At 37.9% G+C, this 26,466-nt stretch overlaps 1 protein-coding gene, 1 long non-coding RNA gene and 1 other non-coding gene across 3 annotated transcripts in view; 1 reads left to right on the forward strand and 2 right to left on the reverse strand.

Annotated features, from left to right (window-relative positions):
• The window catches only part of LOC105746862 (uncharacterized), a 57,782-nt gene extending 51,541 nt beyond the window's left edge, over positions 1-6,241 (forward strand). The window contains exon 4 of the long non-coding RNA XR_011650321.1: positions 5,948-6,241. This is a non-coding gene — a long non-coding RNA (uncharacterized lncRNA). The remainder of the gene's footprint in view (positions 1-5,947) is intronic.
• Positions 1-26,466, reverse strand: part of DMC1 (DNA meiotic recombinase 1) — a 47,660-nt gene that overhangs the window by 17,512 nt on the left and 3,682 nt on the right. Inside the window, exons 5-10 of the mRNA XM_004466231.4 lie at positions 24,311-24,393; positions 18,088-18,140; positions 6,727-6,768; positions 4,598-4,670; positions 473-564; positions 1-74 (exon numbers count right to left, since the gene is read on the reverse strand). Coding sequence (XP_004466288.1) covers positions 1-74; positions 473-564; positions 4,598-4,670; positions 6,727-6,768; positions 18,088-18,140; positions 24,311-24,393 — 417 coding nt within the window. The remainder of the gene's footprint in view (positions 75-472; positions 565-4,597; positions 4,671-6,726; positions 6,769-18,087; positions 18,141-24,310; positions 24,394-26,466) is intronic.
• LOC111766005 (U6 spliceosomal RNA) lies at positions 25,338-25,444 on the reverse strand. Its single transcript, XR_002798175.1, has one exon. It is a non-coding gene; the product is annotated as a U6 spliceosomal RNA (small nuclear RNA).

Raw genomic sequence — 26,466 nt, forward strand, 5'->3', positions numbered from 1 at the left:
CAATAGCTTGAAGATGCCAGCTTCTTCATGGAACTTTGCAGCTACATAATCAAGTAGCTCCATCTGATGTTCACCTGGTGGAAAATGCAGTGAGACAATGTTATAAAAGCCAGAAGCAGCTTGGGAGCCAGATAAATACTGTGAATTGCTGGCCCTTGAAGGATTCTCTTAATTATTTGCAACTTTATTAAATATGATTTCATATTCTGCCTTGACATACATTCCAAATGTTTCATTATCCAAAAAGAACATTACTCTACTTTCAAAGATAAAGAATATGAAATGTTTGAGGGCATTTTAATATCTAAGGATTTATCGGATAATAAAATTTGGAGGCTGATTAAATTAGTTTGGAGAAAAGTAAAATAAAAAGAGAAAAGAACATTGTCAAAATGTTCAGTATCAATCAAATAGTAAATGAATGCTGCCAGGCTTGAAATAACCCAAGTATGCACTTGCATGGGGCTCTTACTCGTATATGCTCGTGCATAAAGTACATTGTCCAGTACTGCATCATGGTCTACATTGAAGCGATCAGCAATGTCCCGAAGGCGGTCTGGACGGCTGGAGCAGGCCAAGATTAAGGATCCAATAAATCAATTCCAAAAATAGTTAAAGCAACAACTACAAAAAATAACACCTTCAGTAAGTAAATTAACAGGGAGGCAAAACAATGTTCCTGTAAAGGTATTATGGAGGATGCTAGTAATCACCTGAGGTCTAGCTATACCCAGATTTTATTTTTCATAAGTGCCTCAATTTATGAATACCTTCAATAATGATAAAAGTCATAAAAATGGCAAAGCAGTAATGAATTTAAATATTAAATTATCAAGTATTTATAAAAACCTTGGAAGCTAGTTGATGTGGCCTTTATTATCTTCATTTTAACAAAGAGACATTGACAAACAGAGATTAGGCAAATGATTTGGGATTATGCAGCAAATCAGTTTTAAGAGAAAAGCTAGAAACTGAGATCTGTGAGTCTCTTTTCTCAGTTCCATAAAAATAGATCTATTCTGGGAAATAATATCTTTCAATTATAATTCAAGTCACTTCAACATGAATTAATTCACTTTCTTCATACTCCTCTCCTGTTCAATATGAAATAGTTTAATATACATTATTCATGTGTTGCCAACAAATATAAATTTGACTATATGAACCAAAGGATCAAAGAAATAACTTCAAGGGTCCAGATGGGAATATTGATCCAGGGTTCTTGGGTTATTTAGGGTTTAAAGTCCACCTTCTTTTAAAGAAGTTGCATTAGCTTTCTGAAATTAGTAAATTTGTAGGAGACAAAACCAGGGTGCCTGCAAAGGCATTCTGTCAGAATCTAATCATTACTTACATCTATCTAAACTGTAAAGGAGTAATAAACATTTTTCTTTAGGTGTTTGGTGATCTTAACATGTCTACAATATCCTCTTAAGGTAAAATAAAATGCATGTCTCTGATCTCATTTCACTTTGTTTACACTTTATATAACACTGATCATACTGTAAATAACTGTAAAGCAAGGACTACTTATAACATTATTTGTGACACTTGCAAATAGTTCAGTAGTTCAATAAATTTAATCAAATTGTCTTTAGGATTTCCCAGCCATCTATATCCTAATGCACTATGTATGTTCTTCTTAGGGTGTGGATTTGCTAGTCTACTGCTTCAGTGGCAGGCGCTAAAATCTACCATTGCTACTGAGTATACTCGTAGATGTTATTACTGGGCAAGTCAAAGAAAACAAGAAATTGGAAGTGATAATACATATGTTTTCACCATGGCAGTTTCTACAAAATCTGGATACTTTGTGGCCAGGGATATAAATGTTGGGCTTAAACTAAGGGGAAGTTCAAATCAATCTACAGGTATTTGTTGGCCAATTATCATATGTAATCAATTATAACCATATTAACCAAGTACCAATGCAAGACTATGGAGGATACAAGGAGTCATAGGACAATTCATGCCCTAGATATGCTTAACATAATTAATGAGGCAAAATGTGAACATGAAAAAAAAAAGATCAAGAGACAGCAGTATGTGTGAGAGACAAGGAAGAACTCAGAAGGTTCCATAATGGCTCTTGCATGTCCTTGTCCCCAACAGCTCTCCTCCTACACTCTCTTGAATATGACTTAGTCTCTGTTTTCTTACTAGCCCCCTTGATAAAATCCAAATTGCCCAAACAGTGCTGATAATCTGCAAGAATAATACTTCCCTTTTCTGAGAACCACCCTTGACAAATTATTTCTGAAAGAAGCTGACCTCTGTTGGAGTCCCTCTTGCTAGAGCCCTGTGCAACATTCTGCTCTCCTTCCCCAGATTGTAACACTTCTTCAGTGTGTTCTCATGCCTGGCATTCTGCATAAAGGCTTCTGCGAACACTGCTGTGTATTTTAGATAGTAAGTTATATAACAGGAGATGGGGAAGGACAAGGTTAAGTAAGTGGAGAAGATTAGAAAGGCAGGCCTTGAACTGAAAGCTTTAATGGGTTTGTATGATTCAGAGATACTGGGGGAAGAAAGCAGACTCAATAAGATTGAAATATACCTTGCAAATTTCCCTATAACAAGTGAGAGGCAAAATACAGGCATTTTCACACATGCCAGAGCTTAAAGTTTACTACTTGGAGTGCTTTTCTGGAAGAATTACTTGAGTAGGTATTGCAGCAAAGCAAAAACAAAGGAAAGATTTGGGATAGAAGAAACCATAGTGAACAAAGAAAAAAAATCTTTATAGTTAAATCTAAATAACTGCTGATGTATGTTGTCAAATTGTAATTACAAAGCATGTTTAGAAGGCAATGAGATCAATCTGACTAGTGGGCTTAAGCAAGAAAAAGTAGATAAGATTGAAGAGGTAGGCTGTCAATGACTATAAACTGGTGTAGGTCTTCCCTATTATTAAAAATAATTTTGTTTGAATGTGATAACTCCCCCAGTTACTGTATTTCTTCTTTCATTCATTGGTCAACTATACACTGCACTTCCTTAATGCTTATTTGCTACAAGCTTTCATCATATCACCCTACTGCAACTGCTCTCTTGAACTTTTTTTTTTTTTAAGGTTTATTTTTTTATTTATTTCTCTCCCCCTGCTAGTTGTCTGCTTTCTGTGTCCATTTGCTGTGTGCTCTTCTGCGGCTGCTTCTATCCTTATCAGCGGCACCAGGAATCTGTGTTTCTTTTTGTTGTGTCATATTGTTGTGTCAGCTTTCCGTGTGTGCAGTGCCATTCCTGGGCAGGCTGCACTTTCTTTCGCACTGGGCAGCTCTCCTTACCGGGCGCACTCCTTGTGCATGGGGCTCCCCTATGAGTGGGACACCCCTGCGTGGCACAGCACTCCTTGCGTGCATCAGCGCCATGCATGGGCGCTGCGCATGGGCCAGCTCCACACGGGTCAAGGAGGCCCGAGGTTTGAACCACGGACTTCCCATGTGGTAGGCGGACGCCCTATCCATTGGGCCAAGTCCGCTTCCCTCTCTTGAACTTTTAACTTCCAACATCTGTGATCTTTCTCAGTCTGCAGCTTCAATATCAATCTCAGCCTCTCTTCCCCTCCCCGTCTATATCTCTCCCTCTTCTCTCACTTCATGCAACATTGTTGAACAAAGACCATATTTTCTTCTTAAAACTTTCTTTTTGCTTGGCTCCACAACCTGAATTCCTTCTTCCTCTGTCTCTGTGGGTTCCTCTTTTTAGTCCCTCTTCCTAAAGACAGGCACACCCCAAAGTCATGTTCTCCATTCTCCTTTCTTCTCTTTCCTCTCCTTGGTTGTTCATCCGTATCTCTGGCCCTACCCCTTTCTCAACATCCACTTGCCATCTGGATGTTCTTTTGGACTTCAAATTCAACACATTAAAATGAAGCATCACCTTTTCTCTGACACATGATCTTCCCAATTCTGTCATTAGCATCATTGTTCTCCCAGTATCTAGACAAAAAGGCCTGAGAGTGGTTTCTTAAACCTCTCTTTCCTTTGTCTTTCAAATACAATCATTAAGTCCTATCGATTTTCCTCACTAATATTCCTTGTCCTTTTTAAATTCCCACTGCTTCCAATCTAGATCTGGTTCTCATTACTTGCCTAGAATACCGCAAAAATATCCAATTTACATCTACCATCTGGTTTCAGAGGCCTTCATGTCTAAGACTTAAATCACCTTTCCAGCCTTGTATTCTAGGAAAACCTTGCATTTCAATTAAACTGCAATTCTTTCTGTTACCCAAACAGGTTTTGCCCTTACCCTACTGTGCTTTTGCTCTCTTCATGTCTTTCCCTTTATTTGAGACCATAAATTTGAGGGACTCAATAATCTTCTACTAAGCAAAATCTTTGGAGAAGTAAGAGGATTGAAAACAAGATAGATTTCTTCTCATGTATTTCTTTGGTCAATTTTGCACCAAACCCATTTGGAGAAGTAAAATCTTATTAAATAAAATAAAGTGATATTAGAACAAGGCCAGTAATTGTTTCTCCTTGTCTTTCCTTATCATTGCTGGTTTATGGAGAGATTACAAAAACTCTCCTTTGTAGTAAGTAACATATCACACTATTGAGCTAGCAACTTGTTTAAATAAAAGGGTTACAAAGTATTTTCTGTGTCAATGAAGATAATCTTTCCTCCTGGGTAGCCACCTGCTCCTGGTAGTTGAGCTGTCACTAGGGAGCAATTAAAAAATTAATTAATATTAGTAGGAGTGAATAAACTTCATACAAATGAATATATAAATTAACATGGGATTTATGTTGGTTGCTACTCTTCAGTGAATTTGGTAAAGAATCAGAATCCTTTAGTTGTTAAATAGCATGCTATATTTTCATATTAATAACCAATGGTGCAATTGTAAGTGTTCTGCCAGCATAATAGTAATTCAACAAAGAATTTCCACAATTGGATATATTTCTGAAAGTTTTCCCAGAAAATGGAAGTAGAATTTAATTACTAACTTTCTGCCTATAAGAAATAATCACAAATACAAATTTATGCTATATAACTCATTTAAATAACTTTTCAATTAATGTATGTCAAATGTATTTATCTTATATGTAGCAGTAGCCATCACTTATAAAGAGTTCATTGTGTACCTGGTGTATGCATTATTTCATTTACTTTTCAAAACAACCCCAAACTTTGGCACTATTATTCTTCCTATTTAACCAATAGAAAAAATTAGGCTTAGAGAGGTAAAGCAACTTGCCCAGGGTCACACAGGTATTAATGGTAGAGCCAAGCCAGGAACAAGCATTCTGATTTTAGAACCCGCTTCCTAATCACTTTGTCGTACTCCTACTTAGGTCAAAGAAATGCAGAATAGCATCTGTGATGGTAGGGCCAATGTGTCAACTTGGCCAGGTCATGGTGCCTAGTTGTTTGGTCAAGCAAACATTGGCTAATTGACTGCAAGGACATTTTGTGGACTTATATCATCGGTGAGTTGACTGCATCTATGACTGATTACATCTACAATCAACTGAGGAGACTGCCTTCAGCAATGAGAAATATATAATCCAATCAGTTGAAGGCCTTAAAACAAGGGTTCTTAACCTTTTTTGTTCCATGGACCCCTTTGCCAGTCTGGTGAAAACCACAGACCCCAATTATATCATACCCACACCAACATGTCTCCACAAGAATAATGTGTTGGTTTTTTTTAAGATTTATTTTATTTATTTATCCCCCTCCCCTTGCCGCTTGCTGTCTGCTCTCTGTGTCCATTCACTGAGCGTTCTTCTGTGTCTGCTTGTCACCCTTTGCTGCATCATCTTGATGTGCCAGCTCTCTGCAGTGTGGGCCGTCAGTTCTCCGTGGGCACGGGTCAGCTTGCCTTCACAAGGAGGCCCTGGGAAGCGAACCCAGGACCTCCCATATGGTAGATAGGAGCCCAATCGGTTGAGCCACATCCGCTTCCCAGAATAATGTTTTTTTGAATTTTCAGTTCAAGCTCATGGACCCACTGAAATCTTAAGGGGTCCGTGGACCCCTGTTAAGAATCCCTGCCTTAAAAGGAGAAGTGATTTCAGCATTGAGAGAGAGAATTCACATCTCCACTTCAGACAACCAGCTCTTCCTGGGGAATTCATCGAGGACCTTCATCAGAGTTTCTGACTTGCAGCCTCCCCCTGCAATTGGACTCGTGCATCCCCACAGTCACATGAGACAATTTAATAAAATTTCATAATATTTATTGATATCTCCAGTTGGTTCTGTTTCCCTAGAGAACCCTGGCTAATACAGCATCTTTATGAAGAAGGAGATATTTTTGTTTATTTTGCTTTATAAAAATTTGTTTTTAAGTCTTTCCTTAAGGCGAACTTTACTCCTTGCAAAGTAAGGATTCTAGGCCTCAATAGGTTTTGTGACATTCTTGTAAGAAGGCTGTAGAAAAGATGGAATGGGGAAATTTGAAACAGTGGACCAGCTCCCTACCCCCACACGGGTGGCTATTTGTTTCCTCCCTGCTTCCATTCAAGTGCTCACAGTAAAGCAAATGTAACATTACCTCAAACAGGACACAGGCAAAGACCGGCTGTGGTAGTTCTGTAACCATGGGCAGTTTACCTAGCCACTCTGAGCTTTAATTTCCTTTCCAGTTTGTTCAGATTACATGAGATTATGTAAAGTACCAGGCACATAATAAATGTTTACTAAGTGATAGCTATGATGATGATAATGGTGATGATGATGATGATGATGATGATTGTTACGTTTCCTTACCACAGAGGGTATGAGAGAGTTGGGTTTTTCCAGTACGAAATTCTGTGAAATATAGAAAAAATAATAAAACATAAGTATAGTTAATTTTTACATATTTTCATAAATATGACCTCAGAATATCACTGATTTTCTTTTCCAGCTGTCACATCCTACTCATAAATCCTCATACCTCTGGTGTCACATTCTTCATGGATGAATACCAGTAGTGAAAAAAAATAGGATTTTTTCACAGGCCTGTGAATTAAATTAAATTAATTTAAACTAAATTTTTCTTAAGAATAGTGGTATAGAGGAGCAGATGTGGCTCAAGCAATTGGGTGCCCACCTCCCACATGGGAAGTCCCAGGTTCGGATCCCGGTGCCTCCTAAAGAAGACAAGCAGACAACGAGTAGACAGACGGGGCACCATCTTGGGGTGGGGGTGGGGCTGGGGGTGGGGAGGTGGAATAAAAAATTTTAAAATAAATAAAACAATATATATATATAAATATATATATATATATAAAAGAATATATATATATATAAAAGAATAGTGATATAAATGAGTTTAAGATCCTACACAGGAGTGTTCAGTGGGATATCTCCACTGAACTGAGATCCATAGGAAGTAGCTGAACTAGTTTCAGACTGGTGGCATCCCCTGTCAACTGGAAGCAAATTCTCTCTGAAGGAAAGCTTCTTCACTTACCAATTCAGACCCATTAAGTGTCCATAAATTAAAATCAAGCAATAAAATCCTAAATATCAATAACTGCACAAGAGTATGAACCATAATGACTGACAGTCAATAGAAATAAATCCCAGATTTACCTCCCTTAGTCACTGGAAACAGCAGCAACAACAAAAAACAGATTGAGTTCTGCAAATATGCAAATACTAGAATTGTCAGACACACTATATAACTATGCATGAATTGTTTTTTTAAAAATGGAAGATATAATCACAAAAGTGACCAATCAACATGAGATAATTAGGAATAACTGATATTTCTTGAAAAAAAAAAGACAAATGAATGCTAGAAATAAAAAATAAAATTATTGAGATAAAACACTCAATGGATGACACATCTTTTCAGACACATCTGAAAAGAGAAATAATAAACTAGAAGATTTAGATGAAGAAATTTCTCAGAATATAACACAGACAAGGAGATGGAAATTATAAAAAAGAACTCTAGATATTGAAACTAAAATGAAATGGCCTAACAGAGGTCTATCATGAAAATCCAGAAAGAAAGAATAGAAAAGTTGAAGGAGAGGTTGTTAATTTTCCGGAATGGCTGAAAAACAAAACTTCATAAATCTAATAAACATCATACATCCTAAATAGGATAAAAAGAAAAAAGAATCCAGGACTAGACACATCTTAGGGAAGGTGTAGTACAGCAAGATCAAAATGAAGAAAAGTTGCCAGAGAGAAAGAACAGGTCACCTACACTGGAATGAAAATTAGAAATTAGAAAAAATTAGAAAAAATAGACTTTTTTGGAAAGTGGATGTGGCTCAAGCAATTGGGCTCCTGTCTACGATATGGGGGGTTCCAGTTTCGATTCTTGGAGCCTCCTAGTGAAGGCAATCTGGTCTTCACTGCGAGCTGATGCAACAAGATGACATGACAAAAAAGAGACACAGAGGAAAGACAATGAGAGATGCAGCAAACCAGGGAGCTGAGGTGGCTCAAGCAATGGAATGCCTCTATCCCAGGTCGGGGGTCCCGACATGATCTGTTTCCTAAACAGAAAGATGAGAAGATAAGCAGACACAGAAGAATGAACAGCGAATGGACACAGAGAGCAGAGAGTGAGCACAGGATGTGGAGGAGGGGAGATAAATAAAATAAAATAAAATAAATCTTTAAGTAAAATAGACTTTTCATTATTAACAATGTATACCCAAAGTAGAATAATATCTTCTTATATCTGAGAGAAAATAATGCCACGCAGCTAGAATTGTCTACCTAGCAAAATTATCCTCCAGGCAAGAATGAAATAAAGACAGTTTCAGGGAAGTAAAAATGGACAGTTTGTTACCAAGAAGCTTGTAGTACAGAAACTTCTAATGGAAAAAGGAAAATGATTCCAGAATAATAGCAGAATAAGAAGGGATGATGAGGGAAGCAGACTTGGCCCAGTGGATAAGGTGTCTGCCTACCACATGGGAGGTCCATGGTTCAAACCCCGGGCCTCCTTGACCCATGTGGAGCTGGCTCACACGCAGTGCTGATGCGTGCAAGGAGTGCCGTGCCATGCAAGGGTGCCCCCTGCTTAGGGGAGCCCACCCCATAAGGAGAACCGCCCAGTGTGAAAGAAAGTGCAGCCTGCCCAGGAATGGTGCCGCACATACGGAGAATTGACGCAGCAAGATGACGCAACAACAACGAAAGAAACACAGATTCCTGTGCTGCTGACAACAACAGAAGTAGACAAAAAAAAGAACACACAGCAAATAGACACAGAGAACAGACAACTAGGGCAGTGGGGAAGGGGAGAAAAATAAATAAAATAAATCTTAAAAAAAAAAAAAGGATGATGAGCAAATAAAATGGTAAAAATGTCAGACATTTTCCATAAAGAAATAATGATGATAAATAATGTTTAATGTTTTAGGTTAACAAAAAAGGGCAACTTAAATGATCAAGTTTCTAGATCCAACTAATAATTTATAGAAAATTCTGAGGATTAAAAAAACATGTTAAATGACACCACAGAGACACAATCAGAAAAATCCAGACTGTAGGGAACTACAGGGCAAACAAACCAGTTTTCTCAAATAAATTGCAAGGAAAAAATAAAAAGAAAAGAAATAGAGAGGGAAACTACAAAGAGCCTTAAAAGATATATCAACTATCGCAATGTATGGACCTTATTTGACTCCTGGTTCAAATAAACTCTAAAAAAGACTTATATTTATGAGATGACTAGAAATTTAAACACGAACTTCATATTTGAAGATTATATTTGTTTGTATTTGAGGTTATGTTTTCTTTTAAAAGATCCATATCTTTTTTAGTCTTTAAATTTTTATTATTTATTTATTTTAGGAGGTACTGGGAATTGAACCCAGGACCTCATACATGGGAAGGAGGTGCTCAACTATTGAGATACATCCACTCTCTAGATTCATCTCTTTTTGATATACATTCTGAAATGTTTCTGGATAAAAACATGAAATAATGTCTTGGATTTCCTTCAAAATAATATAGAAGCAATAAAATAAAATGGGTATCAGTGTGTGGGAAACAAGGCACATTGTTTCCATTAAGCAAGTTACTTCCTTGACCACTGAGACATACTGTCACCATAGCTTTACGTGCAGGTCACAGGGCCAGCAAGGAGATGTGTGTGTTCGGGTGGAACAAGGCAAAGTGAGCAACAAGATTTATAGGCTTGTTTATAGAATAGTGTTAAAGAACACGGTGATTTTGTACCTAGAGTTGTAATCATGTAGGTCCTATACATTAGATGTGTATCTACTTTTACTGGAATGGGTTGATGTAATGGTAATAACTAACTAGGAATAATTGCCTGCTTTAACAGACTGACGGGGTATAAAGGGAAGCCCCTGAGGTCAATAAACTTGTATGATGAGTTTGAGGATTCAATGCTCTCAGATCCCCTGATCTCAGTCTTCTCTTTGTTTTTCATTCTCGATACCCTTTGGGTGGACGATTCTGACATCAGTGGGGCAATATTAAATATGGGTTGATGGTTGTTGGGTCTGGGTGATGAGAAACACGGGTATTCATTATACTATTCTGTCTACTTATTTGTACATTAGAAATTCTTAGTAACATAAATATTTATTTTTTAAAAAAGAAAAATGGAAGAACAAATACTGGACAACAGTATCTTTGGAAATCTAGAAGCCAGTGTTCTAAAGTCCTTATATTGTTCAAGAGGGAGTTCAAGATAATGTTTAACTTTAGACTTTAAATATGTAAGATAAGGGGAGCCAATGTGGCTCTGGTTGAGCTCTGGCTTCCCACATATGAAGTTCCAGGTTCAATTCCCAGCGCCAGGGCTCAAAAAAAAAAAAATTTTTTTTTTCTTTGTTAAATCTGGGTAGTAATGCTTAAATTCATTGAACTGTACACCAAAAAGTCAATATATGATATTTCCTTTAAAAAGTAAGGTAATAAAACATGGATGAATCTTGAAAACATTACACTAAGTGAAAGAGAAGCCAGTCACAAAAGACCACATATTGCATGATTCCATTTAAATGAAATGCCCAGGATAGGAAAATCTATAAAAACAGAATACAGATTAGTGGTTGCCAAGGGCTGGGGGTGGGTAGTTAGAGGAAAATTGGAAGTGACTGCTAATGGATAGATAATTTCTTTTGCAGGTGATGAAAATGTTCTGGAATTAGATAGTAGCAATTGTTGCACCCCTCTGTGAATATAGTATAAACCACTGAATTGTATGCTTTAAAAGAATGAATGCTATGGAATGTGAATTAAATCTCAATAGCGCTGTTAAAAATATGTATTATGTATGATAAAACTTAAAGAGTGAACACTAAAATAAGAGAGTATATATGTGAAATGAGAAAAAAAGAATAAGAGTTATTATACTTAAACAAATAAAAAATTCAATAAATACAAGAACATGGTAGAACAAATAGAAATAAAAAAGTCCAAATGAATTAATAATCAATAAGTATAAACAGATTATACTCACTGATTAAAAATATCTGGCTGTATTCTGTTTACAAGAGACACACCCAAAGGATATGGATATGTAAATGTTGAAAGTCAAAGATGTACAAAAAAGATGTAATACTAGGCAAATATTAACTTAAAATTAGTATAGCTGGGAAGTGGATTTGGCTAAACGGATAGAGCATCCACTTACCACATGGGTAGTCAAGGGTTCAAACCCAGGGCTTCCTGACCTGTGTGATGAGCTGGCCCACAGTGGGGGTGTGCACAAGGAGTGCCATGCACACAGGGGCGTCCTCCACATAGGGGAGCCCCACGCACAAGGAGTGTGCCCTGTAAGGAGAGCCGCCCTGCACGAAAAAAGTGCAGCCTGCCCAGGAATGGCGCCACACACACGGAGAACTGATGCAGCAAGATGACACAACAAAAAGAGACACAGATTCCCAGTGCTGCTGACAAGAATACAAGCGGACACAGAAGAACACACAGTGAATGGACAGACAGCAGACAACAGGGGGGAAGGGGAGAGAAATAAATAAAATAAATCTAAAAAAACCCAAAAAACAAACAAACAACAACCCAGTGTTGCTTATATGGCTTAGTGTGCCAGCTTCTCACATATGAGGTCTTGGGTTCAATCCCCAGCTCCACTACCTCAAAAAAAAAAAAAAAAAAGGCACAGTACTGGCAGAAGAACAGATATATAAACCAATGGAATAGAAATGAGAGCTCAGAAATCAACCCTGACATTTATGGCCAGCTGATTTTTGACAAGGTGGCAAAGACCACTCAATTAGGAAAGAGTGGGTTCTTCAACAAATGGTGCTAGGAAAACTGGATCTCCAGTTACAAAAAAAAAAAAAAAAAGGACTCCCTACCTCATACCATATACAAAAAATCAACTCAAAATGAATCAAAGACCTTAATATAAGAGCTACAACTAAAAAACTCCTCAAAAGAAAAGCCTCTTCAGGACCTTGTGTTAGGCAATGGTTTCTTAGACTTTACACCCAAAGCACAAGCAACAAAAGAAATAGATAAATGGGACTTCATAAAAAACAAAACAAAAAACCTTTGTGCCTAAAAGGACTTTATTGTGAAAGTAGAAAGGCAATCTACACAATGGGTGAAAATATTTGGAAACCACATATCCAATAAAGTATTACTATTCAGAATATATAAAGAAATTCTTCAACTTAACAAACAGACAAGTAACACAATTTAAAAATGGGCAACTATACAGTGAACCCTAAATTAAACCATCAACTTTAATTAATGGTTGTAGCAGTTTGATATTGTTTATGAATTCCAAAAATAGATGTTGGATTATGTTTGTAAACTGGTCTGTTCCTCTGGGCATATTAGATTATATCGGATTCAGAGGTTTCACTTTTACTTGATTGAATAATGATTAAGGCTTTGATTGGGCCATGTCTGTAGGACGTTGAGTCCCTCCCACCAAGAGAAGGGAGAATGTAGTTTTAATGCTGGAGTCCTGGGAAGTAAATACACAAAGAAGCAGATATGTGAGGAAGGAGAGAAGCCTCCATTAGAGGAAGGCTCTGGGAAGAGAGACAAGCCATTAACCTGATAGTCAACTGTTGGCAGAGATCAGAGCAGCTGAGCCTGGAGAGAATCAAGCCCTGGGAGAGAGACAAGACTTATCACAGCCTACAGCTGATATTATAAGATGCTTGGACCACGGAGCCTTAAGAGGAAGCCTAAACCCTTGCAGACGTCAGCAGTCATCTTGCTCCAACATGTGGCAATAGACTTTGATGAGGGAAGTAACATATGCTTTAAGGCCTGGTAACAGTAATCTCCTACCCCAAATAAGTATCCTTTATAAAAGCCAACAGATTTCTGGTATTTTGTATCAGGAACCCTTTGGTTAACTAATACAATAATACAATTGTGAAAATGTGCTATCATTAATTGTTATGAATGTTCCACACTAATACAAGTTGTTATTGGTGGAATGGTGTTTGGGAATCCTGTATTTTGTGCATGATTATTCTGGAAATGAACAACTTCTCTAATAAAGGGGGGAAAAGGATATATTATTCAGTCAAAGGGGTGCTAATGCAAAGTACCAGAAGTCTGTTGGCTTTTATAAAGCATATTTATTGAGGTAAAAGCTCACAGTTACAAGGCCCTAAAGAGTCCAACTCAAGGTACCATAAAAGGTACATTCTCATCAAAGTCACCTGCCATGTGTTGAAAATATGGCAGGTGATCTCTACCTGGTCTCATCTTCCTTCTTCCTCTTAAGGTTCTGTGGTCCCAGATTCTTCCAATTTCAGCTGTAGGCTGGCATAGGGTTCATCTCTCAGGACTTCCTATATCAGTTTGGCATAGGGCTTGTTTCTTTCCAGGACTCCTCTGCTGCTCAGCTGCAGGCGAACAGCTCATCTCTCCCTGGGGCTTTAGCTGTTTGCGCCTTCTCCTTTCTATCACATGACAACGTTTCTCTCCTCTGGCATCTGTGGAGCTTTCTCTCTTCCCATGTGTCTTCTTGAGTGAGTGTCCATTTATATCAGCCACCAAGGGGGCAGGAACTCAATCTGAGTCATGCCCTTCTGATGTGGTTGAATCAAATCCCTAATCTTAACAGGCAATTTAATCAAAACATGTCAGCTGAATCTAATGCAGTCAAAGGGTATCACACTCACAGCAGCAGGCCAGTTTACAAACATAATCTTTCTCTTTTTTGGGATTCATAAATAATATCAAACTGCCATACCTTCTTTCTTGATATCTACTGACATGGTCAAATCAAAGCCCTAATCGTAACACATAATTTGATCAAGACTTATCAGCTGAATCTATTGCATTCAAAATGTATCACACCCAGTGGAACATGAATTTACAAACATAATCTCTCTTTTTGGGGATTCATAAATAATCTCAAACAGCCACAATGGTGAAAAGATTTGAATAGTCATTTCTTCAAAGAAGATATACAAATGGCCAGAAAGCACATGAAAATATGTTCAATATCATTAATCATCAGGGAAATGCAAATCAAAACCATAATGAGATACGATTTTACACCCAGTAGAATGGCTGCTATTAAAAAATGAAAATCACAAGTGTTGGAGAGGATGTGGAAAAACATGATCAGTCATTCATTGTTGATGGGAATATAAAATGGTGCAGCCACTGTGGAAGACAATTTGGCAGTTCCTCAGAAAGCTAAATATAGAACTAACACATGACTTGCCAATCCCACTACTAGGTATATACACAAAAGAATTGAAAGCAAGGGCTAGAACAGATATTTGCACAATATTCATAGTGGCATTATTCACAATTGCCAAAAGCTTGAAGCAACCCAAGTGTCCACCAACTGATGAATGGATAAATAAAGTGTGGTATTTACATACAATGAAACATTATTCAGTCATAAAAAGGAATGAAGTCCTGATACATGGAACAATGTAGATGAAATTGAAGACATCATGTTGAATAAAATAAACCAGACACAAAAGAACAAAAATTGTATGATCTCACTGATTTGAAACAATTAGAATAAGAAAACTCACAGAGTCAGAATCTAGAATATAAATTACCAGGGGATGGGGTTTGGTTAGACAATGGGAAGATGGAAATGTGTTGGTAATGGATGGTGGTGATGGTAGCACAACATTGTGAATGCAGTTAACAGCACTGTAATATATACATATATATATATATATATATATATCTTAATATGATTAAAAGAGGAAATGTCAGATTGTATGTACGGTAACAGAATTTTTTTTTTTTAGGAGGTACCAGAGATTGAACCCAGGACCTCATACATGCAAAGCAGGCACTCAGACACTGAGCTATACCACTCCAGAATAAAATTTTTTTAAACAAATACATTGACCTGCAGTGCACAGTAAACTCTAAGTAAAACCATGGACTTTAGCTAATAGTACAATTATAAAAATGTGCTATCATCAGTTGTTACAGAGGTTTCCACACCAATGCAAATTGTTGTTTTTGGGTTACTGTATGGGAATCCTGTGTTTTATGCGTGACTGTTCTATAAACACACTGTTTTTCTAATATAGAATAAAATACTTAGACCTAAATGTGATGACATTAATATAAAAACTAGTGGGACGCGGTGAAAGTGATTCTTTGAGGGAAATTTGCAGTCTTATGTGCTTGTATTAGAAGAGAAGGAAGCTGAAAATTACTGTGCTAAGAGCCTATCTCAAGAAATTAGAAAAAGAATAGCAGAATAAACACAAAGAAAGTAGAAGAAAGAAGACAATAAAGATAAGAGCAGAAATCATTGAAATTGAAAATCCAGCATAAAAGGGCATCAATAAAATAGAAAAGTAATCCTTTGACAAAATTGATAAAATTGACAAACTCATAATTGGTTATGAAAAAACTGAAAGAAGGTACAATAAACAATATTAGGAATGAAAAAGGGTCAAAGTTCCCATACAGCAAAGATTAAAAGTTTAATTAGAACACATCAAACAACTCTATGACAATAAATTTTAAAACTTCTAACAAATAGGCACATTCCTAGAAAAATGAACCCAACAAAACTCTTACGAGAAGAAATAGAAAGGCTGACTAGTCCTGTAACTAAACTTCTTTCTGATAAAACCCTTCCCACAAAGAAAACACAAGGCTTAACTTGTTTTTTTACAGATAACTTATACTAAACCTTCAAGTAAACAGTTCTCATCAATCTTACCCAAACATTTGCAGAAAAGAGAACAAGAGACTACTCCCAAACTCATTCTATGAGGTCAATATAATTTGACACCAAAGCAGACAAGAACAGCATGAGAAAAAAATTATAAGTCAATCTCATTCATGAACATAGTTATAAAAATACTAAACAGAATATTAGCGAAACAAATCTAAATGTATTTAAAAGATAACTACAGCTAATACACCATGATCAAATTGAGTTTATCCCAGGAATGGTTTAATATTAGAAATATACAGGGAAGCAGACTTGGTCCAGTGGTTAGGGTGTCCGCCTACCACATGGGAGGTCCACGGTTCAAACTCCAGTCCTCCTGAGCTGTGTGGAGCTGGCCCATGCGCAGTGCTGATACGTGCAAGGAGTGCCGTGCCACGCAGGGGTGTCCCCCGCGTAGGGGAGCCCCACGCGCAAGGAGTGCACCCCGTAAGGAGAGCCGCCCAGCGCGAAAGAAAGTGCAGCCTGCCCAGGAATGGCGCCTCACACATGGAGAGCTGACACAAGATGACGCAGCAAAAAGAAACACAGTTTCCATGCTGCTGAAAACGACAGAAACAGACAAAGAAGATACAGCAAATAGACACAGAACAGACAACCGGGGTGGGGGGGGGGGTAGGAGAGAGAAATAAATAAATAAATAATAAATCTTAAAAAAAAAAATATATATATATACAAATGCCATTTGCCACAGTAATGGAATAAAAGAAAAGCCCCAAATGACCATCTCAATAAAGAAAGAAAAAGTATGTGATAAAATTTGTCAACCATTCATGACAAAAACTCTTAGCAAAGCAAGTATAGAAGGTATAGCAGTTTGATATTCCAAAAATAGATATTGGATTATGTTTGTAATCTGGTCTGTACCTGGGCATGATTAAGTTATGATTAGGGCTTTGATTGGGCCACATTATGAGGGCATTGAGTCTCCACCCTTTGGTGGGTGGGGCCTCACAGATACAGGGCATGGCAAAAGACAGAGTTGGAGGGTTTTTGATGCTGGAGTATTGATGTTGGAGTTTGATGCTGAAGCCTTAAGCTGGATCCCCAGGAAGTAAGCTCACAAAGGAAAGAGAAGCCAGCCCCAGGAAGAGAGGAACCCTGAACCCAGGAAGAAGCAAGCCCTGGGAAGAAAAGAACCTTGAACCCAGAAGAAGCAAGACCCTGGGAGGGAGGAACCCAGGAAGCCTGAACCCTTGCAGACGTTGGCAGCCATCTTGCTCCAACACATGAAAATAGACTTTGGTGAGGGAAGTAACTTATGCTTTATGGCTTGTATCTGTAAGCTCCTACCCCAAATAAATACCCTTTATAAAAACTAACCGATTTCTGGTATTTTGCATCAGCACCTCTTTGGCTGACTAATATAGAAGGGAACTTCTTTAACATGATAAATGGTATCTGCAAAAACTACAGTATCATCGTTCTAATGAGGAACAATTGGAAGCATTCCCTTTAAAATCAGAAGAGAGGTAAGGATGCTCACTATCAGTGCTTCTCTTTAATGTTGCATTGGAGGTCCTAGTCATGATGATAAGGGACTGAAAACAAAGAGGGCAGGGAGAAAAGGATAAAAAGGCATAATGATTGAAAGGAAGAAACAAGACAGTCATTATTTGCTGGTGATATAACGGTCCATATAGAAATCTCAAAATAATTCATAAATTTTAATAATCAGGGAAGAGAAAATCTATTCTCTGTGTTCACGAGACATGCATTTCCTAGATTTAAGAAGGCCAGACTCATTATTCAATAACCTTTTGAAGGAATGAGAGAAAAAAATTCTACAGGAATCAGAGGTAAAAAGATGAAAAATGACAAGACCCATCTATTAATGTTGGTATATATTTTAATTGCAGGCCAAAATGATCCTATTATGATCATTGAGACTTCATTATAAGTTCCAAAATAGGTACATTTACTATTGATTGTTTATTTAATTATATATTTTTCATATAACAAAATACTAAAGTTCTACCTACCTCCAAAAGCTTCTGTGATTGCCATACTTTCAATTCCACCTCCTAGCAACTTACTGGAAAGAGAAAGTAAGTATTAATAACAGGTACAGAAATAGAGATATCAAGAAAGAAGGTGTGGCAGTTTGATATTCTTTATGAATCCCCAAAAAGAGAAAGATTATGTTTGTGAACTGGCCTGTTGCTCTGGTTGTGATACCCTTTAACTGCATTAGATTCAGCTGACATGTTTTGATTAAATTGCCTGTTAAGATTAGGGATTTGATTCAACCACATCAGAAGGGCATGACTCAGATTGAGTCCCCACCCCCTTGGTGGGCTGATGTAAATGGACACTCACTCAAGTAGACACGTGGAAGAGGAGAGAACTTTGTCAGTTTCATCCTGAAGCCCTGGGGAGAGATGAGTCATTCGCCTGATAGTTTTCAGCTTAAGAGAACAGACCTGCTGAGTAGTTGAGAAGGCCCAGAAAGAAACGAGCCCTATGCCAGAGACTAATAAAGGAAGCCCTGAGAGAACAGGCAGAGATAGCCCCCTTTCTTGCTTCAACACATGGCAACTGACTTTGGTGAGAAAGCAGCCTTGAGTTAGACTCTTTAGGGCCTTGGGACTATAAGTTTTTATCCCAATACCCTTTGTAAATAGCAACAGATTTCTGGTACTTTGCATCAGTACCCGTTAGGCTGACTAATATAGAAGGCCATTAGATTACCTACCTACCTTCCTACCTACCCCTCTCTCTCCTTTCTCTCTCTCCATCCACCCATCCATTCATCCATCCATCCATGCATGCATGCAAGCAACATGAACAGGAAATTCCTTTCTGAACAAATGGTACTCCAACTGTTCAGATCACAGGTTCTGCTGTGTATAGGCAGATGGATCAAAATAATTTATAAACCCTGCTGTTATTGCTTCTGGGTATCAACAGAAAACAGGTTATGCAGGCCTTATGTACCACAATCTTTAGAAATGAACTGGAGTTTGAAGAAATGGTCTTAATTATGAGTTGGGTTTCTCATATTGTGCTGGGGCTATTTTTCCAAGTCAATTGAATATCCAATTTTTTTATATGCTAAGAAATAAGAAAAAACAGATATTAGGAGAATACAGTGATTGTCACAATGATTGGCTTATCTCATGTATATTCTATGATGAACATGTCAGAATATGAAAATATTCAAAGTATATTACAGGTAATGATAGCAGTTAGTAGAAGAATAACTCAAATTTTGACAGCATACATTTAATTGGTAACTCTGTTTTAGTATACCTAATATTCATGTGAAAAGGCCTAAATTAAAGTCATAATCTCTTTCATTCAGTACATGCAACAAATATTAATTTTGTTAACTGTGCTAAGACCTGGTAGGAACATTTAAAAAACTTCTGTACTTTCCTTTAGCATGACTTGGGGTTTGATCACAGATAAGACAAAGCTTTAGGAGATATGGAGGATCCAAAAGATTTACATTTAAAAAGTTTATGAGAGGAATTTAAATGTAAATTGAAGTAATGTTGGAAGTTATCTATAAATAGTAAAGGTTACAGGTTTCAATGAGAAGAAAAATCTAGATACTGACCTGATTAACATGCATGTAAAGGAGATAGGCTGAGGCCTGTTTGAAGGGTGTGCACTTGCTTTACTTATCCAGCTCATCCTGAGAAAAATCGCCCTGAGTGGCTATAGTACTGGATCTCCCAGATAAAATTTCTGGTTGCTATGCAATCTCAATAAGCTGAAAAGGTAACCTTAAAATTTACCTGAGAGGCTATTATTTGGGATAACATAATTGTTTCTTTTGTGAAACTCAGGAAAATTTAGAATTAAGTATATAAATGTTTTAAAATCTCACGAGATTTACAAATCAAACCCACATATTATTATCTTCGTATAAGAGAATTTGGCCTTTTATAATAACAGATTTGCCTCTGATTGGATAAATGATATACACCTTCAATTTTTTTTAGGAGATACTGGGAATGAACCTAGGGCCTCATACATGGGAAGCAGGCACTCAACCACTGAGCTACAATTGCTCCCCTGTTGGTTTGTTTTCAGGAGGTACCAGAGATCGAACCAAGGACCTCATACACGGGAAGCCGCCGCTCAACCACTTGAATTACATCTGCTCCTTCCCTGCAATTTTTAAGTCAAAGTTTATAAACAGTCTTTGAACATTTAAGAGTACTTAAACTCACTATATTTACAAGTTTTTCAGATTTATATAATATATTTAGGTAACGGGAAGTTTATGTTTGTTAATTATATATATAAAATTCTTGAAATATATTACATTTATAAATATAGTTTATATTTCAAAGTACTTAATAGAATTTAGTTAACCATATTATATAAGCTATCTTAAAATTTGCTAGATTTATAAATGGACTTAAAGCTCACAGAAAAATGTATAAAATTTTAAGGAATCAAATATTTGAAAAAACCTAGCTCCTGAGTGATCTTTTCTCTGAACAGAAGCTATTATCAAAGACACCAGAAAACTCAATATGATAGTAATAATTCCTCTAGCCCAGTGGTTTTAAACTGCCAGGTGATAGAGCAATTGGAGAATATCAAGTTGTATTTTGAATCAAGTTATTTTGTTAATCAGCCAGTTTGCCTTGGGATAGGATTTCCCAAAGAATGTTCCAAAGACAGAACTTGAAAAAAAAAAAAGGTTCTGTGATTTTAAAAATTTGGGGAAGGGGAAGCAGATTTGACCCAATGGCTAGGGCATCCGTCTACAACATGGGAGGTCCAAGGTTCAAACCCAGGGCCTCCTGACCCATGTGATGAGCTGGCCCACGCACAGTGCTGATGCACACAGGAGTGCCTTGCCAAGCTGGGGTGTCTCCTGCGTAGGGGAGCCCCACACACAAGGAGTGCGCCCCATAAGGAGAGCCGCCCAGTAAGAAAAAAGTGCAGCCTGCCCAGGAGTGGCGCTGCACACATGGAGAGCTGACACAGCAAGATGACACAACAAAATGAGACATAGATTGCCAGTGCCGCTGACAAGAATACAGGCAGACACAGAAGAACACACAGTGAATGGACACAAAAAGCAGACACCCGGGAGGGGAGAGAAATTAATAAAAAATAAATCTTAAAAAAAATAAAAAATAAAAAATTTGGGGAAATGCTGCAGGATTCACAGAGACTTTAATATGCTGTTATGCACTGTGAATCTCCAAGAGGAATACATGGTATACTGCACTTCGCAAACTTATTTCATTCAACATTTGTTCATTCATTCACTCATTCAGCAAACATTTATTGAGCACTTAGTTTGTGCTAGATATTGCTCTATACACTTGGGATAAAGCAGTAAAAAAAAGAGATATAAAGAAACAGGTGGAGCTCAGTTAAGTGCCTGCTTCCCATGTATGAGGTTCTGGATTCGACCCTTGATGCCTCCTAAAAAAGAAAGAGAGAAAGAGAGAGAGATAGATAAATTCTTCGTTTCATGGAGCCTCGTGAGAGATCAGACGATAAACATAAATAAGTAAAATATGTGGTATGTCAGATGTCATTAATTGCTATGGATAAAAATGAGGCTGGGAAAGGGGACAAAAAGTACAAGGGTTAGAAGTGGGGTGTTTATACTTTCAAATAGGGTGATCAAGGAAGACCTCATTGAGAAGCGGACATTTTTGCAAAGACCTGAAAGAGGTAACAGTGAGCCATCCAATATATAAGGAGAGAGTGTTCCAGGCAGAGGGAACAGTAAGGGCAAAAGCCCTGCTGGCATGTTATAGGAACATCTAAGAGGTCGGTGTGGTTGGTATATAGTAAGCTAGAAGAAGAGTAAAAGTTGAAATCAGAGAGGACTTTGGCTTTGCTCTGAGATGGGGAATTATTAAGATGTTTTGAGCTGAGGAGTGTCATGATTTGACTTATGTTTGAAGAGAATCGTTGCAGCTGCTGTGTGAAGAACAAAGAGTAGGGGTAAGGGCTAGAGGGAGGTTAGTCAGAATAATAATCCTTGGGCGATAGTAATAGGTAGTTAGGACCTGGGAGATAACAGAGGAGGTAATGAGAAAAGTTGAATTTATATTTTCTCATACACACACACACACACCAAACATATATACGACATATATATAAATATATATATAAACCTGTTATGGAAAATTTCCAACATAAAAGTAGACAAAAAATGTATAATGAACCTTCATGTACCCAGCTTCAACAGTTATCAACTATCAACTCACGGCCAATTTTTCTTCATCTAAACCTCCATCCACTGCCTTCCCTTCCCATATTATTATTATTATTTTAAAGATTTTATTTATTTCTCCTCCCCCCCATTGTTTGCTTCTGTCTGTTGTTGTGTGCTCTCTATGACTGCTCGTCTTCTTTTTAGGAGGCACCTGGAACAGAGCCCAGGACCTACCATGTGGAAGGGAGATGCCCAATTGCTTGAGCCACCTCTGCTCCCTGCTTGTTATGTCTCTCTTTGTGTTTTTCCTTGTTGTGTTATCTCGTTGCATCATCTTGTTGCGTCAGCTTGCTGTGCTAGCCCATCACTTCGACTCGCTGTCCTACTTGTCTTCTTTAGGAGGCAGTGGGAACCAAACCCGGGACTTCCCATATGGTTGGCAGGTGCCCAACTGCTTGACCCACATCTGCGTTCCCCCATATTATTATTATTATTTTTTAAAGATTTATTTATTTATTTAATTCCTCCCCTCCCCCAGTTGTCTGTTCTCTGTGTCTATTTGCTGCGTCTTGTTTCTTTGTCTGCTTCTATTGTCATCAGCGGCAGTCAGCGGCATGTGAAGTGTGGGCGGTGCCATTCCTGGGCAGGCTGCACTTTCTTTCATGCTGGGCGGCTCTCCTTATGGGGCGCACTCCTTGCGCGTGGGGCTCCCCTACGTGGGGGACACCCCTGCGTGGCAGGGCACTCCTTGCGCGCATCAGCACTGCGCATGGCCAGCTCCACACGGGTCAAGGAGGCCCGAGGTTTGAACCGCGGACCTTCCATGTGGTAGACTGACGCCCTAACCACTGGGCCAAGTCCGTTTCCCTCCGCCATATTATTTTAAGCAGATCCTAGACAACACATCATTTCATTAATATTCTAGTATGTATCTCTAAAAGATACATGAAGATTCTTATTTTTAACATAACCACATTACCATTATCATGCCTAAAAATTAGTAATTCCTTAATTAATATTTAATAAGCATTGAATTTTCCAACTATTTCATATATGTCATATTTTTAATAGTGCATTTGATCATGATCCAAATAAAGTCCATGTATTGTGATTAGGTCTTTTAAGTCTCTTTTAATCTATCAGTCTTCTCCCCCACCCCAACTCTCTTTTTCCCTTATAATTAATCTGTGGAAGAAACTGGGTGGTTTGCTCTATCTGGATATATTTTGAAAGCAGAGGGGACAGAATTTACTAATGGATTACAACTGAGTGTGAGGGGGAAATAAGGAGTCAAAGGTAATGCCAAGGTTTTAAGATTTGAGGATCAAGAAAGAGAGAGAGAGATTTGGGAGACTTTAGGAGAAGCAAATGTGAGGGCAAAGATCAGAAGTTTGGTTTTGAACCTGTGAAGTCTGAGATGCCTATATGATATGAGGCATATTTGACTATGAAACCTTTTTTTCCTGGAGTATCTTGTGAGGCCAGTGTTTTGAGGAATACTTTGAGAAAACACTCTTTCAAATTGCTTTTGGCCACTCCTTTAACTTATGAAATATTAATTCTGCCTAGGAAGGAAGTTAAAAAACCAACAAACACATTCTAGTCAACTTGAATTGGGAAGTTGATGACTGTGTCTTAGGAATTATAAGACAGTGAATAAAAAAGGAGAGTTAAACCTGCTGTTGCTGAGAAGCAGAAACAATATTGGATTATTTCTTCTAAAATATTCAATTTGACAACTGATTTTTAAGTAAAACCAAAAGATGAAATAAAATTTCCTTCATCAATGGAGAAAGGAAATGAAAGGTTAAACCAATTTTTAAAATGGTTTATTGATTATTATAGGTTGATTCTGAAACTACTTATATTTAGGGTCTCAATTCTTATAAGAAAAAGTTAATCCTGTTTCTATAAGCAGTCTGGAATTTGTTTCAGTTTCCTTTTGAGGAAGAAAAAGACTTCAAAGGAAGGATTTATAAGAGAAATAACAACCAGATAGAGGAAAAGAAATAAAGTATTCCAAAGACTGTGCTTAGTATTATAAAAAAATATGAGATACACACTCAAATTCCTGGCTCCCAGTGGTGATATGGAAAACCATCTTTCTCTTCTCACTATACTCAAATGCAGTCAAGAATCCTGGTTCCTACAGAAAGACAGAAGGAAAGTTCAGAAAGCATCTGATGATGGTTTAATTTCAAATGTTGCAAAAAACTAATTTGTGTTTGATGGCAGCACAATATCATGGCTTGTGAAGCACCCTATCTGGGTTCAAATTATGCCTCTATCACTATTAGTTGTATGATGTGGGAAAAACTACTTAATCTTTTTGCACTTCAGCTTCCTATTCTGGGTGAAATGGGGATAATAACAGCATCTTTCTTACAGGGTAGCTGTGAAGATTAAATGAGATAAACGTATGGCATGAAGCAGAATGGTATTTCATTGATGTCATTCAACAGCATCATTTTTTCCCTAGGTCTAGAAGTTGCAAGTGGCTCCGAAATTCCCAGGTTTCACTATTCATCAGACAATATTTTTCACATGGTAGATACACTACTTATTTGTTAAATTAATGAGTACAGCTGAAACAATGAAACAACTAGTGAAAATGAATCTTGCCATAGTCTAATGTGTTTCCCTCTAGCTGATTCATACTACAACAGTGTTCTTAACCTATGGAGAATGGAAGAAACAGCTTAGACCGTACCCTACTTCAGTGAGCCTGGGCCTCTGTGTTCTTTATTAATCTCTCCAGGAGATTCTGATTGAAAAACAACAACAGCAACAACAACAACAAAACAATCAAAACAAACAAACCCCCAATTTCCTAGAAATATGGTATTATGAAATTAATTTCCTTCTTTTTCTCATTTTCTTTTCAAGATTTACTTATTTATTTATTTCTGCTCCCCCCACCCCCTGCCCCTGTTGTCTGCTCTCTGTGTCCATTTGCAGTGTGTTCTTCTGTATCTGCTTGTCTTCTCTTTAGGTGGCACTAGAAACCAATCCTGGGACCTTCTGGAGTGGGAGAGAGGTGCTCAATCTCTTTTGCTACCTCAGTTCCCTGGTCTCTGTGTCTCTTATTGTCTCTCCTCTGTCTCTTTTACAAGTTTGCATGTCATGCTTGCGCAGGGGCCATACTAATCGTCTCTGTATTGTTCCAATTTTAGTATATATGCTGCCAAAGTGGGCACTCCTCTGTCTCTTTTAGTTGCATTATCTTGCTGCACCAACACTCCTGTGTGTGCCAGCACTCCGTGCGTGCCAGCTCTCCATGTAGGCCAGCTTGCCATGTGGGGCAGTTTGCCTTCACCAGAAGTCCCTGAGAATCGAACCCTGGACCTCCCATATGGCAGACTGGAGCCCAATAATTGAGCCACATCCGCTTCCCTCAATAACTTTTTTTTCCCCCAAGCACTGGGTGTTGCTCTAAGGGCTTCCTTAGCTACCCTGGACACTGCAAAATTGATCTTGTGGGTACACTCAGGCAGTACCCAGATCAGGCTGGAGCTGTTGATCTGGGTTCAGAATAGTTCAGTTGGATCCTCTCCAAGCTGAGGACTACACTGCACTTGCATCAATTCCCTGTCATGACTGCCTCTACGGAAGGGAACCAAATGGCTCTATAAGAGCTCTTTGGGAACAAGACCCTCACATACACATCTAGAAATGGAGAGGCTTGCTCTTGGCCAAAGAAGGAGACTTGGTGACTACCTTTCCTTACATTTTTATTTCCAGAGCTTGTTGCCTCCAGCGGTACCCAAAAGCTGGGCCTCTGTGTCTTTATTAACCTCTCAGGAGATTCTGATTAAAAAACAAAAAACAAAACAAACAAACAAAACAAGACAACAAACAAAGACTTATGCTTTTGCCTGGCAGCCTCTCGGCTGCTTGGGCCCCTCATAGTCTGTGGGCCCAGGTGCAAAGCATGGGTTACTTTAGTTTAACTGCCTCAGTAAGCATATTCTTGGTCATCTGTAACTCTACTGCACACAGGTAGACTCAATGACTGTTAGTTAATTCTTTTTCTAACCCAGTCCTCTTTCATTAATTAGCCTATACCAGGAGAGAGCAACCTCTTTGATACTGTTTCCCAACAACCATAGATGTAGTACTTGAGGAGATAAGACAAAAATAAGTAGGAGGAAGCTTAAAAAAAAAAAAAAAAGGAGAGTGAAATGTAGAGAAACAAAGTGAGAAAAAGGAATATAAAAAG

The sequence above is a fragment of the Dasypus novemcinctus genome, chromosome 12, assembly GCF_030445035.2.
Source record: "Dasypus novemcinctus isolate mDasNov1 chromosome 12, mDasNov1.1.hap2, whole genome shotgun sequence".
Classification (NCBI taxonomy): domain Eukaryota; kingdom Metazoa; phylum Chordata; class Mammalia; order Cingulata; family Dasypodidae; genus Dasypus; species Dasypus novemcinctus.